This window comes from Alligator mississippiensis, chromosome 2 (genome assembly GCF_030867095.1).
Source record: "Alligator mississippiensis isolate rAllMis1 chromosome 2, rAllMis1, whole genome shotgun sequence".
Classification (NCBI taxonomy): domain Eukaryota; kingdom Metazoa; phylum Chordata; order Crocodylia; family Alligatoridae; genus Alligator; species Alligator mississippiensis.
Genome location: NC_081825.1, coordinates 133,114,622 through 133,130,718, shown reverse-complemented (window position 1 = coordinate 133,130,718; position 16,097 = coordinate 133,114,622). Strand labels below are relative to the sequence as shown.

The following is a 16,097-nucleotide window of genomic DNA, read 5'->3' as shown; positions in this document are numbered from 1 at the left end:
TATAAATAGAACTAAGGATGGTATTAGTCCAATTGTGAAACAACAGAAAGAGCGCTTTCCATCTCTTGAATATGCTCTCCCCATATTCTCGTTGAATTAAACTCACCCCATCATATACATTGTGAATCTGGCCTGTCTCCTATAGAAGCAATTTTTCATTGAGCTCAGGGAAGTACCAAGAAGTGTTCTAACTCCCTTTTATATAAATTTGCACAGAAATCAAGAGCAGGCCAGGAAATGGTACTATAAAAAGCAGCATCCCCCCCAGAGCCAACAGTATACCAGTAGAGTGGTGACTGGGAAAGGCAAGGTGCTGCAGCTAGTGCAAGAGGCACTGAAAGAATCCTCTACATGTAGATCAATACAAGATGATCTGTCCCGATTAATTCAATGGTCACTATTTGAAATTACCTTAATAGGTGGGTGTTGACTATGGCAAAAATCATTAATCTTCTTTTGCAGTGACAGCCTCATCTCAGTCAGTATGACGCACTGTTGACAGAAAGGTGCAAGCAATGAGGTCTAGATGTTGATGTTAGCAACTATCAATATAAGCTAAATTCAACCTTGATAAATTCTAAGGTTTTTCACACACACTGACCAGAAAAGCATGTCTCTGCTGCGCAGATTTAGCAATCAATGGGTATGTCTACTCACTCATTAATACACCTTTCCTACTGCACATTAAGTTTAGTATTTCTAATACAAGATACTATATGAATGCTCAGTAACTATGCTAATTCACAGTAGCAAAGGCAAACTTTTTTGTGATGCTTAATGCACAGTAGATTAATTCTACTGCACATAAGCATGGTTTTTGATGTGATGTGCTAATGCGCAGTAGAATTAGTCTACTGCACATTGGGCGTGTCTGCATGAGACGCTTAATTTAAAGAGAAGCTTCTCTCATTTTAACTCTATTTTACAGAATCATTCCAGGAGAACAATAGTTATAAGTGAGGAGTCATTCCATTTACATGACCCATTACTCACAAGTCTGATAAAGTTCAAATCCTGCCTCAGACTATTTAAAAAACAATTAGTCACAGTTACTCTCTTTCTAAAAGAGAAAACATTAGAGGCAAAAAGGTACATTAGCACAATCAGCAAGTTAAAGAAAGTCCCAACATTGAGAAAGGGATATTGGCTTAGTGCCTTTAATAAAGTCTGTATATACTGGAACGCTTGTACGCAACAGACTTGTAGACACTTCAAGTGCTGGGCATAGCTAAACTGCAAGCACACTATCAGTATGCAAACATATGTTAAACAATTTAGGGTACTGCTTCTACTGCAACATTAATTTGGCCATGCAGCATATAGGTATCATTTTTCATTCCTGTTTTTCCAGCCTGTTAGAAAAGGTTTAAAACACAGCAAGGGCCAGTTCATTTTCTGTCTCTGAATTTAAATCATGAGACAATCTGCCATTTAATGATTTATTGATACCTTTCATTTCAATGAAAGGAGCACAAAAATAATGACATGGACTTTCAACATTGCAAGATGTCCATTAAAACTTTATTAGTTCAGGAATTAGATCCATTTGTCCAGTTTTAAAGTTAATAAAACCTTCTAGTGTTATCGTCTAGTCAAAAAAAAAATCCTTCCCCCAAAACGTTGTTTACTCTGGGGAAGTAGAAAGTTACACAGTCATGTTAAATAAGTATTACATACCTGATACTGTTTTAAGAAAGATAGGTCTGTGGTCTCATCAAGTGGTGCAGTTGATGACACAACATGGACATATGGGTTGAGTTCTGCAATGTGAGGAAGTGCCGCCTCAGCTCTGAAATGATTTTCAAATTTGCATCCTTTAATATGTATTATTTATATAGCTAATTAGAGTGTGCACTAATTACCAGGCCCCCTTGTTTCTTATACTTTCTTTTACAATGATCACAACCAACTTCCTATGCTTTTTCATATTTAGAAGTGTTCTACAATACATACCCTGAAGATTCTCGTGCCATCAATCTGACAGCAAGATTTACAGCATGACTACTAACTCTGAAACATATTTAGGAGAGCAAGAGACCACAACTAAGCTGTCCCACTGGCTTTATTTAGCCAGCCTTGCAGTTGGAAAAGAAATGCATTTCCCTGTTTCCATAACTAGATTTAGAAAAAAAAAAAAAAATTGCTACCTATAACTAGCAATATGTTTCCGTGTATCCACACACACACAAATTAGACAGACAGCCCAAACACATCTCAGTCACTTTAATGCATTCCTCCTTGACAAATGAGCACTGCATTGAAAGGCAGTGATGTCCACAGAACAAAACTGCACCAGATAAACTACATAAGATACTTCATAGCCAAATGACAAAGTCAACATAGTTATGCATAAGTTAAAGATGGGTCATTGCTTGGATATATCTAAAAAATTGTATTAACCTGTTCCTTAAATTGAGAATATCATCTTCATGGATGAAAAAATTGCTTCCCAAATCCCATATTTTGCACTGCTTAGTGTCATGAACCGTAAGAGCCTTCAGATGAGATAAAAGGGAAAGGTCGGTTAAAAAAAAACAAGTTAAAGCATTATTTGAAATCAGTGCATAAATGCACAGCACATTCAAATGTACATATCAAGTTTAGTCCTGAGATTCTGAAGCAATACTACTGCAGCAAACCTAAATGCACTACATAAAGATGCAAAATGTACAGTAGTGATCTATTGCATTCAATTTCACTGTTTACCACTGTTGCTGAAAAAAGTAAGTTAGAGAAATGATAGGTATTTTGCTCATCATATAACATAACAATAATGCTTCCTGGGAGTATAACCTTATTCACAGTTACTCTTTATAGGCTTAAAAAATGATAATAGCAATATTTTTGACTGAAAAATAGAAGATTCCCTCTCTAACCCACAAGAAACTTCTTATGGGTTCCCCGAGAGTTACAAGGCCAAGGAATGTGTTGCCTTTACTGTTATTCTGCAGCAAAACCTGGATGATTAAGACAACATTCAGAAAAACTAAAGCTGGTTGTGTTGTGTTGCCCTTAAGCATGACTGGTATTGCTGTCAAGGAACTGGCTTTTACAAAAAGGCAAAGGTATCTTTTTGTTTTTTAATGAAAAAGCATGAACAAAGAATAATTCACTTTAAACAAGATTAGAAAAAGCTACCTATTTCAATCACAGCATAGACAGAGGCTACACTGATCAGAATAAAAATTAGAAACCCTAGGCTCAGCATATAATTTACTTTATTGAATGTCACCGTGGCCGAAAACATAGATATTTGATCCTTTGGTAATAAAACAATTAAATGGCACATTCCAGAGTGCTTTTCAAAAGACCCTTTTATTAGAAATTACTATAGATTTCTTTCACAATCATTTACATACCTTTATACCAGCTAGAACTACATTCTTAGCTGCAAGACAGAGAGAGAGAAAATAGTGTTTATAATATTCTTGTACAGTAATAAGTAACTGAAGCGATTTGGACAATAATGAAATTGATTGTTCATTTTATGTTCATAAAAGTTTCACAGTTCACACCAATCACATTTTCTTAATAACTTAATAAAAAAAAAGGCAATTCAGCTCTCCTGTAGATATTTCAATGCAACAGGAGCTTTTTAACCAATTAACAGATCCTCTAATGAATTCTCAGTTGGCCAGTTATGGCCAAATTCCAGCTACTTTGTGTCACTCATAGGGTAAAGATACAAGCTTATAGTTTTCAGTTCATTTAACTGCGCAAAGATAACATTAAAAGGGTTTATTATGATAATTCAGCTAGATCTCCTGCACAGCAAGTTCAAAAGAAATATCACCCAATAATTTTGAACAATGTATTTAATGACAAAGACAAACATACATTTGTAAGGCATTTTAAACCACACACACCTACAAAAAATGAGAGCACACACCTATTTACTCTGATTTAACAGTACGATTCAGCTGTACCGTTCAGGAGGTACATGAAATTTTAAGTGTAGTAGATTTTAGGATATATCTTTAAAGTACTCCTGAAGGGTACACACAAATAATTGATGCTTTTTTATTTAAATAAAAGTTACCTAAACTTACCAATCTCCACACCAAGGCCACCCATACCACTCAGGAACACATTAGATTGGGCCATCTTCTGCATTGCTGAGTCTCCAAGGACGTATCTCTGCCGACTATACGCAAGAAAAATTTATATTAAAAACAATGAATAAATAGAATTTCTATATTAAAGTGAGGTACACCCAAAGGTTCTAAAACATAGATGGATTTTCCCCAATAAATTTTCAACCCCCCCACAGCCTAGGTTCTGACAGCCAAGCCATTTCCTTTCTGTCTCCAACCATCAACAATAACAAGTGCTGCAAAACTAAGTTATATCATTGTTAATGCACTTGCAATTGCATTAGCCATTGAAGGGTTTGCCCAGGGGTATATGAAGACATTTTGAAAAACCATGACTGTAAAGTAATTTGGTACATAAATGGGCTTTCAGAACTCCATGACAGCAATAAATGCAAGATGGGGAAAAGAGCCTATTTTAATTTCATAAACTGAGGCAAGTTTGTGAAACTAACCCCAATGGACATCTCTTATTTGCAAACTCAGCGAATTTAAATGGAAAACAAATCTGTGATACACAAAGATTATGGACCTCCATAATTTTTAGGGTAGATCACCACTCATTTCTCTTATGTTACAATTTCAAGACCTCCTGAGGGCATGTATACATGAGATGCTTAATGTCCATTAGACTAATTCTACTGAGCATTAGCATGCCTGGCAAAAACTGTGCTAATGCGCAGTAGATTTCGTCTAATAAGCATTAAGTGTCACAAAAAAGCATTCAACTGTGCTAATGCTCAGTGGCACCAATTATAGTGCATTTTGTACCCTTTATTATGGCACATTAATAAACGTGTAGATGCACCCAGGATTTTACGAACTCAACCTTTGGGGCACAACATGCTCCAAACCAGGAATTTCTTCATTACCAGAAATACTCAGATCAGAAGTCAAAGCACCTCGGTATATTCAAGTACGGAACTTTGAAAGATACTCTGTTCTCTAAAGTTTCTTGTCATCTGATTTCACCTCAAAGTACACATACGTAAGCCATTTGGAATTCCATTCAATGGTGGACTTTTAAAAAAATTCAGTAATTGAGAGAAACAAGTCTGGTTGCTTGATATATTTCTAAGAATATCAGTATTATAGGGATTAAAATGTGCCCAAATATTGGACTATTTATTTGGAATACCGGCAAAAATAAACAAACAAACAAATAAATAAACAAACAAACAAACAAAAACACACCAAACATTTTTTCTTGTGATTTTTTTTTTTAAGTGTATCAAATGCATAAAGTATTATGCCTCTAAAATTGAAAATAACTTAAAATACTGACTTTGGTTCATATGATATTGTGGGAAAAAAGTTGTTAATTAATAAGGAACTTTTCTACCAGTTTCACTGTTTCCAGAAGTACTATGTTTCAACACGGGACACATCTTGTATTGCCGTACAGAAAATCAGTTACAGATAACACAGTGAAAATTCAAGTCTTAAGATCAAACTCTGCATGAGTATAAAAACCTCACCACATTGCCAACAAATACTATGAAAGGAAATTTAACACAAAAGAAAGATATTTAAATTCAATTATAATAAAGTGTGCAATCACAAAGCAGGAAGCTGATAATTTCTATAGTTTTGTGATGGTGCTACCAGCAAATCTGAAATAAGTTCAGAGTGAATCTCTGTCTTTCCATACTGTGAATAGGGAAGCCTTACCTTTCATGATGACAAAGAGACATAGCTGAATTTTTGTAGGCATAACATTCAAAAGATACCCTCAGGATCATGCTGAGGGTCTGGCCCTCTCAAGACAGAAACCCATCTCTGTTACAGAGGAGCACGCCCTGTAACCCTGAAGACTGAAGAAACACTTTTACTAGAGGCAGAGTAACCTCAACGGGTTGGGAAGCTTCAAATTCTCACCAAATGAAGTCCATAAACAATCCTGGGACAGCATTCTAGAAAGGGCAGAGTGACTACAGGTGTAGACATGGGTGGGAGGGTGTTAAGAACAGATTCTCATCTGGATGTCGCCTTCAACTTTCAAAATCTCCAGCTTCAAGTTAAGGTGGCTATATTTAATTTTTACGGTTATTAGGAATCTTGTAAAATCATGGAGAAGAAAATATTAATAGGAAAAAAGGCTGAAAGAAAGCCACGGTATAGAGGGATTTAGAGGAGAAGAATTAGACAGACACATAATGAAGGAGGTAGTTTGTACAACATGGTAAAGAAAGGAAAGTGGGGAAAGATGAAGCAGAAGAAAAAGTTAAAGAGGAAATGCAAAAGCAACAATGAATCAAAATCAGGAAAGAAAAGAAAGTGTAAGAACAACAGAACTAAAGGGTGCAATTAAACTGGTTGGCCAAACATAATATGTAATATAATACATTTCCCAAGCATTGTTTAGTTAGTTTGGCACTTTTTCAGTATATGGCCAATTCTATATCTGGTCAAATACTGTTTAGTGATTTCATAAGTACTTATGAACTAAATGATCATATGCACACAGATATTTATTTATACCAAAGGTTGGCAATGTTTTCTGGTGGAGGACCAGAACGTCCCAGCTCGGGCCTGAGGCAGGAGGGTAGGTGGGACTCAGCTGCCTCCCCTTCTTCCTGCCACGCAGCTTCAGCATGGTGCATGGAGAGTTCCCTCTGGGCCAAACACCCCAGTGCCTCACTGAGACAGTGCAGGGAGAGCTCCCCCTCCACCAAAGCCTTTGGCTGCCAACTGTACCACAGCACAGCACAGGCAAACCCCTTTCCGCCAAGTACCCCTGGAGTCACAGCTGCACCTGGCAGATCCAAAGGCTCTGCAGGCCAGATGCAGTCCATGAGCGGTATGCTGCTAACCCCCTATTTATACAATTCAGCCACTTCTAATATTAAAGTCAGAAATTTTCAGACTGTTTTAATGGAAAGTGGAATCACAATGTGTACAGTACTTTTGAAATGTTTTATTTCTTTAAATGGTGAAGTGGGAGGACACAGTAGCAAAGTTCTCTTCACCCCGGCTGGTAGATAGCAAAGCCTTTTTCAAACCCTGGTATTAACACTTCAGCAATGTGTACACAAACATGCCTCAACCTAGAGGGTGTCAATCTACAGGAAATAGTTTTTATAATATTCTTACCTATATAAAGCATCATCAATCTCCATAGAATCTGTCGCCATGATGCAAAATAATTTGTTTGTGCTAGAAAAGAAAAAAAAAGGTGACAAAATAAGTAGAAAACGGTTACATAAGAAGTTTCTTTAAACTTTCTACCCTCACTCCCTGTGTTACATGAGAAATAGATGGATTAATGGCAGGGCAGATTAAATGAAAAACAGCAACACTTATCTGAAGGCCCAACTAGAGCACAGTGGTCCCTTCTATTAATACGCGTAGTAGTACATACCTAAGATTAAGCATGAGACAACAACAATTCAGGATCCTAACATAACCGTAGAGATGAGTGTCGTCTTATAAAAGGATGGCTGAGTTCCTGCTTTAGATACAACTCCCACCACCCTTTTAATTCTGCAGTTTCAATTACTGACTTCATAATACAGAGTTACTTGTAAACTTATTTAATGTAGTATGAGTGCTGTTGTAGCTGTGATGGTCCAGGAAACATGCAAAAAAGAAAGTTTTTCTGGTGATATTATACCAACTATAAAGCTGAGAGAGATTTTAAACAAGATTTTGGGTTCAAAGTGCACTTCTTCAGGTCTGTGGGTATCTATCATATTTATCTTGCTTATCTTTCTTAATGGATTATGACACACTTATTTAGACCAGGATCAGCAACCTGTGGCCCATGGGCCAGATCTGGCCTACAAAGCCACTGGATCAGCTAGTGGACCTGGGGCTTTGGTGGCATTCAGCAGCAAGGGGCCTCAGGGGCAGGTGATTCACCTATGCTGCACTAAAGTCAGGTAGCAGGGAATTTTCCCATCCCAAATAGCAGGGAGAAGTAGTGGTGGCAGCCAAGTCCTAGAGTCAATCTGTCTAGGATGCAACCTGGGCTATTCTGGCCTGCTCCTACAAAAGCACTGCCAACTGCTGATATAGAAAAGAGAAGAAAAACCTTGAATTTTCAGACTTCGATCATGAGAAATTCCATTACATATTGCTTTAGATATTTTTCTTTATAGGAAGGAAGGGTCCTTGGATAGCTGAATAGTTAGAAAGAATAATTTGAACTATAGTGTACTCCACTCACATGCATACTATTTAAATATATCGTTCACTTAGCTGCATAATACAATGCCAATGCCTATTCTTTTGTCTACCGTTGTCACTAAAAACAAACATGTGCTATCAGTTACATGCATAACTCACTTAAATGCAGAGGACTTTAGAGTTCCACTCCCTACTTCGTGATGTATTTGTTCTCTTAGTAGCTGCACACTAACCAACACCAGAAATGGCAAAGAGGAAGCAGCTGTCACAAAACTGCTATTAGAAGCCTTGAAAAATGACAAACTGGCCACTTTGGGGTTGCTCTCCTCCCTCATCTTCAAGACTCCTAATAGCAGTCCTGAAACAAGCTGACTACTACAAGCCTTCAAACTGAGGAACTCTTGTGAAGGCAGTCAATACCACAGCACTGACAATGCTACATACTTTATGACCATTGCTTACTTTAAGTTAGGCATTACTTTATTTTTTTTTATTCCTTTTTGGTCACAAATCTATGTATTTAAAACACAGTGCACATTACTCATTTACACTGCTGGCTTCCTAAGTTAACAGCACACACTCAGGAAAGACACTGGTGGCCCTGCAGATGGATGATGGATTAAAAGCCAATGCTAACAATATTAAAAGACAACAAAAGGTTAGGATGGATGAAGGATAGAACAGAAAATACTCCAAACTTAATGCCATTATACAAAAAATAGGTTTACTGATTCTTAAACACCTTATTTAACCACATGACATCAAGGCCTAGAACTTGGCAGGAGCCAAAAATGACAATTCATTTGAATGAACACAACCTAGCCCACATATAGTGGAGTCATCCAACAATCAGAAAGTTCCCCAATGTGTGCAGCGGGCAGTTAATCCTTCCAACCCATCTCAACTGCTGTCAGTGCTGTTCTGCTGGAAACCGTGAAACTGCCTCAGGCCTGTTAATTTCAAGGCTGATATTAGCGGGATAAATTGTTCACAGTAAAAAAAAAAAGTAAGAAGCATTAATGAGGTGTAAACAGCTGGGCCATAGCAGCTCTGGATGAATTAGCAGGCAACCTTAAAATAGATTAAGCAGTTCAAAGAGAGGATATTAAACCAGATAGTCACCTAGACTAATCCAAAATAACAGTCCCTATAGTCATTATTTGACCATATAGTCCATTAAAATGTTAATCAGGCTCTTAGCTTAGGACGTATTTAGGGGTGCAAATTGTTAAAATAGTAATAGAGACTCCAAAATTAGAGGGAAGATAGGCTTAGCTCTTTCTACCAACAGATTAAAAGTAAAGGCCCAGATCTAAGCAGCTTTCATATTGAGCATGCAAATGCTACACAGAAATAGCTTCCTTGTAAAGAAAGACTGAAAGTTGTTAAGCTCAAAGGTCATTTGCAGTCATTGTTTAAACCAAAGAGCACACTAGCATACCTCATGGCGTATCTAAAAAAAATGTCTTCCCCAGTCAGCAAGAAATAAAGCAGAAATTTCAAGCAGAAGATTATGAGTCTCACACATGCATGTGCACATACAGAGGAAACTGTAGATTGCTCAGGTAGGAGGATAAATAGAAAATAATTACAATGGAAAACAAGCTACAACTCTTATTAAGTTATTCCTATATGCTCAAAGTGTATGCATATGATGGTTATGTCATGTGACTACAAAGGCTAGCAGGTCACGATCCTGAAGGCCAAGACATCACATACCCACATTCTCTTCCCACTGATCCTTCCTGTGGCTAAGAGATTCAGCTTTCACAGCTGACAAGCCAGAACATTTTCTCAGTGCACGGTCACTCTTAAAAAAGAAGTACACAACAGGAACACCACTGTCTCCAGACCACCATCCAACAGGCTCATAGGAAGCACTGTCTTATAATTCATAGAACCATAGAGGAGTAGGGCTGGAAGGAACCTCCAAAGGTCATCTAGTCCCACCTTCTTCCTGAGGCAGGATCATCCCTACCCACACCATCCCCTACAAAGCAAAATCTAAAACAGGGGTGTGCAAACACAGTCTGCAGACAATATCCGGTCTGCCAATTGATCCTATCTGGCCTGCTGGCCACTGCCAGGAGGCTGAGGAGAGAGGGTTGTGTCCCACACTGCTCTGCTCTGCCACAACTGGGGCTGGGTTAGGCCGTGTAGCGGACAGACTCCTCCGCCGCCCACCGACTCCCCCGGTAACCATTTCCCACCCCTTCACCCTGCTTTCTGTTGGTGCTGCACAGTCCTGGCAGCACAGACTTCAGGCCCACACAGGACAGGGCATGATGCAGTGCGCTCAGTAGCTGTCTCACCTGCCTGCCACAACGAGGTGCTGCTGCCACCTTGCCGCTAGGAGGTGTCTATGCTGGCTGTGCAGGTGGGGGATGGGGCTTGGCCCAGGGGAGCTGGCCCTGACTTTCCTGATGCGGCACAGTGGCAACAGCTGACTGTGGCAGGCGGATGGGACAGCTACGCAGCATGCTACATCGCACCCCGTCCCGCGCTGGTCCGGCTGCTGGTGGCTGTGGTGCGATCAGCCCTGACACAACAAAAACACAAAGCACCAGTAAGATTTTGGGGGGGGGAGATTGATGCAAGTTTTGTAATCATGAAAACGATCAGCCTGACAAGTCTAACATAATGTATCCTCTGCTTCATGTAATATGCACATTCATAGTCCTGTAGAGCAGTTATGTCTTAAACTGATTTAAGCATGCCTACTAATTCATCCAGAACCACCTGAGCTCAGCTGTTCATATGTCATTGATGCTTTGTACTACTACTTTTTTTTTTCCCTGTGAACAACTTACTCCTCTAATATCTGTCTAGAAATTGACAGGAGCGAGTCAGTTTCATGGTTTCTCAGCAGAAGCACAGCATATTTCCCCATCAGACAGCACCAGCAGACTTTTGTTGTGCTGTAAAATATGAAGATTGCCACGGACAAACCGCAGCTCCATCCAGGCCAACAACAGATGCAGACAGGGATCCCCTCCAAGGACATCCGACCCAGTCCCAAAACATGTCAGCAAGTGCCCGAATCCTAGCACCCGAGCAATGTGCCGACAGCGACATGGAAACCTCAAGGATGCAGCTTGTCTAACCCGTTCCAGAGGGCTGCTTCCCACATGAGGGAACGAGTCAGCGTCTGTGCCTAACAGCCTGCCCAGGTTTTGTAGAATCACAGAAAACGAGGGCTGGCAGGGGCCGCAGCAGGTCGCCTAGAGCAGCAGTTCCCAACCTTTTTTATACCAGGACACATTTCTAAACATGGGCAGCAGGTCCCGGCCAGCTTCCCCCTCCCCCAGGGTGTGGGGCAGGGGGAGCCCCTCCCAGGCTGGAGCTCTGCCAGCCCCAAGGGGAACCCCACAGCTTCCTACCTTTTTCTCCTTTAAAGGAAAATCCATTTTTAAGGTTTCTTAATCCTTTTTTTAAATTAACACATTAATCCACCATCCTTTCATTATCTCCTCGCAACCCACTTTTGGGCTGCGACCCATGGGGTGAAAAACGCTCTATCTAGCCAAAGCAGGACCGTCCCCAGCTACGCCATCCCGGCCAAGGCTTCCTCTCACTGTCTCTTAACACCCTCCAAGGAGGGCGATGCTGTGGCCCCTTCCACTGCTTCCCCACCCTCCTCCTGAGAAACCTTTCCCTAGTATCCAGCCTTGCTGCACCCTGAGACCCCGCTCCTTGTGCCGTCACCTGCCCGGCGCCCCCCGCTCAATTCCCACCCGCGTTTTCCCGGACTCTCCGCAACCCGCCTCCCCTCCCAGCCCTGCGCACCCCGCTCAGCCCCGCCTCACCGCGCTGAGCTGGGCCGCGAGGCCTGCGCTGCCGGCAGCCCCAGGCAGGATGCGGCAGCGGCAGCACCAACACCGGGGCCCGATGGCTTCCCCGCCTGCGCCGAGCCCGGGGCCGGGCTGTCGTCGTAGCCAATCGCCGCCCAGTCCCGTCCCGCCGCGGCCAATCGCCGCCCAGTCCCGCCTCGCCGCGGCCAATCGTCGCCCCGCCGTGGCCAATCACCGCCGAACCCCGGCCCGCCATAGCCAATCGCCGCCGAGCCCCCGGCCAATGGTCGGCGAGCCCCGCCCCGCCTCACCTCGGCCAATCCCTGCCTCGTCCCTCCCCGCCGCGGCCAATTCCCGCTTGCTGTTTAGCGCCGCCCTGCAACCCCTGTCGGCTGCCTGGCTCACGCGTGGCAGTGTCGCGCTCTTCCCGCGGCGCCGCCAGGGTGGTGGTCTGTGAGGCGCCTTCTCGCGCTCGCAGGGGGCGCTGGGGCAGCTCTGGGTTGCCCCCTCAGAGCCCCCTTGCTGCCCGTCATCTTCAAGGACCCTCTGGACACCTCTACACGTGCCCGTGCCCCGACCTGGCTACTGTTCGGAATTGGTCGTTGTTTTAAAGTGTGTTGCGTAGACTGGTCCCGTTTGTGCAACGTATCATCTACCAAACAGGTAAAACAGTTGGAGACTGGAATACTACCGGTGTGTGTGAGGTTAAAAAAAAAAAAGAAACCAGAATTTGAGTTTTCAGGCTTTATTAAGAGGCAGTCATGTAGCGCAGTACTTCATTTTGACTGATATATTTATTTATTTTGCTGTTCCCGCTCCTGTTGGCTCATCTGCATGTATTTGAACTTGCCCAGGCTAGGCGGGGACGAAAGAAAACAACCAGCACCGCAAAAACACAAGCAGATGTAGCGTGTTCGAATGATGCCAATATTATTATAATTTTCAGTCTTTCTACTGATGTTCAAATTACATCTCTAGTGCAGCAAAACTGGGATTCCCTGGCAAAGTGCACGTTGCGCGTTCATTTTCCTCAAAACTGGGTTTCCCTGGCAAAAAAGTGTGTGTTGCACATTCTTTTTTTTCTCCAGTCTAAGCTATGGGCATTTTAAAACACTTCTCCACTGTTGCGAATGGGAGTTTAGCTGCTGCAATGTTGTCATGATGACATGGTTGCTTCTGCCGGTCTAAGCTCTGCTTCAGCAAACATTCTAAGCCTGGTCTAGATCAACACGTTTTGCCTTCTGTCAGCACAGCCATGAGTGCATCCACACTCGTTTGAGTTTTGCCAGTAAAACCCTGACTGTCTGTCAGTCAAGGTGAGCCATCCCTGCAAATTATATACGTCTTCTCATGCAGCATTTGTCAACACGAGTCACAACCCAAAAGTGGGTCTCAAGAATATATGAAAGGGTCATGAACAAACTTAAAAAAATGGATTCTCCTGTAAAAGAGAAAAACATGGGAAATGCTAGTCAGGATCCTCCTCAAGGCCAATGTTAGGGCAGTGTAAAACAGCCAGCTGCACAGGACCTGGTTACATTATATGCCATAACACCTATGGCACTGACTGTTTATTTCATGCCTGGTATTAACATGGTTGCCTAGTAAAATGAACCTGATGCAGATACTGCTTGACACTGAATCTTTGCATGGGGCTTTTACCTGAACGGTAAACCCCACCACTGGGTCCTCCTGCATTTTGCTCAGAGGGTGCAGTACAATGCTGTGGGAGAGCGGCTGTATTGCACTGGGGTCAAGAGGGAGCTGCATTCATAAGCCATGACACCCAAGTTACTTAGCTCTGCCTCCTAGTAAAGCTAATCAGCTTATTCCCACACTGTAGTATGGCAACTCCACATACAAAGCAGCCATCCTGATTGTGGTGGTGCAGTTAGCTGCCACTGTAGTGATGGCTACTTTTGTGCCCCCTCCCGAAAGTGGCACCCAGGGCTGCTGCTTTGGTCACCCATCCTCAGTTACACTACTGGCAGCTATAATGACCAGTCAGAAGTGGTATAAACTACTTCCATTTCTGAAGGTCTGTGGAGCATATGGGATGGTACTACCAGAATCAGAGGAAATAGAACAAATTCATCCTCTATTGAAGTCAAGTAACACTATAGGTATCTTTTAGCTTATACCAAAGAAATATGTAATTGAACATAGCAGGGCAGGTTCAATAATTCTGAGTGAAAAACTTGTTAGACATACTTGGCCCTGCAATTTTAATATAAAGCATGTCTGATACCACAGATTAACTTGTACCTATGGAATACAGACATTTCAGGATTTATGTACCTTATTCAATATTCTCTTTTCAGTAGAAAAGCAGAAAACAGTCATTAGCAGTGGTTGTCTCTAAAATAATCCATCTGGGAGACACTTGAGCAAATTGAACAGGACGAGGAAAAGTTCCACATGGCCACTAGAGGTCACCAAATATCTATCTTGCTTGATTGGTTACATTGCTTGAATGAGCTTTTGTAATACAATTTATAACCAAGGATTATATCTGCTTACTTTTGCTTTTTAAAATAATATATATGTGGAAAAACAAGGAAAATAAGTTATTTAATCATTTAACTAGATGCTTATCACTGAAAATTGTAACTAAATGAATGATTTAAACCAGTTCAAACGGTAGCATAACCAGGGCAGGGCAACCAGAGCAGGAACCCCAAGTGCTGATATTGGAGGGGGAAGCTAGGGGGGGCACAAAAATAAAATCTCCTACCATGACAATGTGATCATAACTAGTGTCATGGCAACAGCTGGAAGTTGCTGCTGCCACTATGCATCCCATCCCACTTCCCTGGGTGCCCAGCTGCATTGTTAGGCCTCTGAATTTGGATATACTGCTGCAGCTGTGTGTGTGCCATGCATAACAGGATAATCTTGGCTTGTCTCAGTTCAGTTTTGGAAATCTACCTTCACATGCAGAAGCTAAACTGATATTGACAGTTTTAAACTCATATAAGAAAGGCCCTCCCTCCCCACACGGGCACACATTTCACCAGTTTAACTAATAATATAACTCAAACTATTGCCATTTTTCCATGTATAAAAGATGCAACAGACAGACATGAGATGAATGAAGAATAGCGCTAAAGCACTGGGTGACAGAGCTGGATTTTTCTCACAGAAACACAGCATTTGCAACCAAAATATGAGTCCTTGTGTAGGTAAGTTATGTAAGAACATAAGTCAGATAAATGGTCCATCTAGTCCAAATTCCCATCTTTGACAGTGGCAAGGAGAAGATGCTTTGGAGAGAGAGTATATGAACGGCAGCCGCAGAGTAATCCATCCCTGTCATACTCTGCCTTGTATCAACCATCATTGGTTTAGGGATGTCAGAGGACATATACCTGACATATCCTTGGTTCAGTTCTGTACAATAGTTCCCAGTGGACCTGTCCTTTTTAGCTTTGTCTAATAAAATTCCTTTTTGAACTTGGTTATGCTATCTGCTGCTACAACCTACTATGACAACAATTTCTAAAAGTTGACTACGTGCTATGTTAAAAAAGTACTACTTCTTTGTTTTAAACCTGACTCCTGGTTATTTCAATGGGAGCCTCCTTAGTTCTTGTATATGATTTAGTGAATTACAGTTCCTCATCTAGTTTATTGATGCCTGCCATGATTTTATAGACTTCTATCATAGTCCCCCTCAACTTTCTCTTGTCCAGACTGAAGAGTCCTAGCCTTTTTAGTCACTCCTGAGTCCTGACAATGCCTCCATACCTCTGACTATCTCTGTTGCATAGAAGGAGGGTTGTGTAGAAAAAGAGTCCGTGAAAAGAGGCTGTTAGTTATGCCTCAGGGAGACTGTTTGAGCTATGTAGAGAAGCACAGAGAAATATAAAAGCTCTTTAGATATGTAGTCATCATAAAATTAAGGCAAAATAATATTGGACAATAGTACAAAGGCAGCACTAAACGAACACAGAGTGACAATTGCATTAATATTACCAATAGAAGATCATTTGTGTTGGTGTTCTTTTTTACAGCTTTATTTCCTTCTTTTCTTTCCTTAGAAAGGGGTGTCTAGCTAATCCTTGTTGCTTTATATGACACTAACCTT

The 16,097-nt window shown here is 41.5% G+C and overlaps 1 protein-coding gene and 1 long non-coding RNA gene across 2 annotated transcripts in view; one reads left to right on the top strand and one right to left on the bottom strand.

Moving 5' to 3' along the window:
* The window catches only part of UBA6 (ubiquitin like modifier activating enzyme 6), a 63,155-nt gene extending 51,022 nt beyond the window's left edge, over positions 1 to 12,133 (bottom strand). Inside the window, exons 1-7 of the mRNA XM_006265705.4 lie at positions 12,026 to 12,133; positions 7,185 to 7,247; positions 4,050 to 4,144; positions 3,360 to 3,388; positions 2,401 to 2,495; positions 1,678 to 1,789; positions 412 to 492 (exon numbers count right to left, since the gene is read on the bottom strand). Coding sequence (XP_006265767.2) covers positions 412 to 492; positions 1,678 to 1,789; positions 2,401 to 2,495; positions 3,360 to 3,388; positions 4,050 to 4,144; positions 7,185 to 7,225 — 453 coding nt within the window. The 5' untranslated portion in view covers positions 7,226 to 7,247; positions 12,026 to 12,133. The remainder of the gene's footprint in view (positions 1 to 411; positions 493 to 1,677; positions 1,790 to 2,400; positions 2,496 to 3,359; positions 3,389 to 4,049; positions 4,145 to 7,184; positions 7,248 to 12,025) is intronic.
* A 237-nt stretch (positions 12,134 to 12,370) lies between these two features.
* LOC132248598 (uncharacterized) lies at positions 12,371 to 15,467 on the top strand. Its single transcript, XR_009459881.1, has 2 exons — positions 12,371 to 12,673; positions 15,078 to 15,467. It is a non-coding gene; the product is annotated as an uncharacterized LOC132248598 (long non-coding RNA).
* The last annotated feature ends 630 nt before the right edge of the window (positions 15,468 to 16,097 follow it).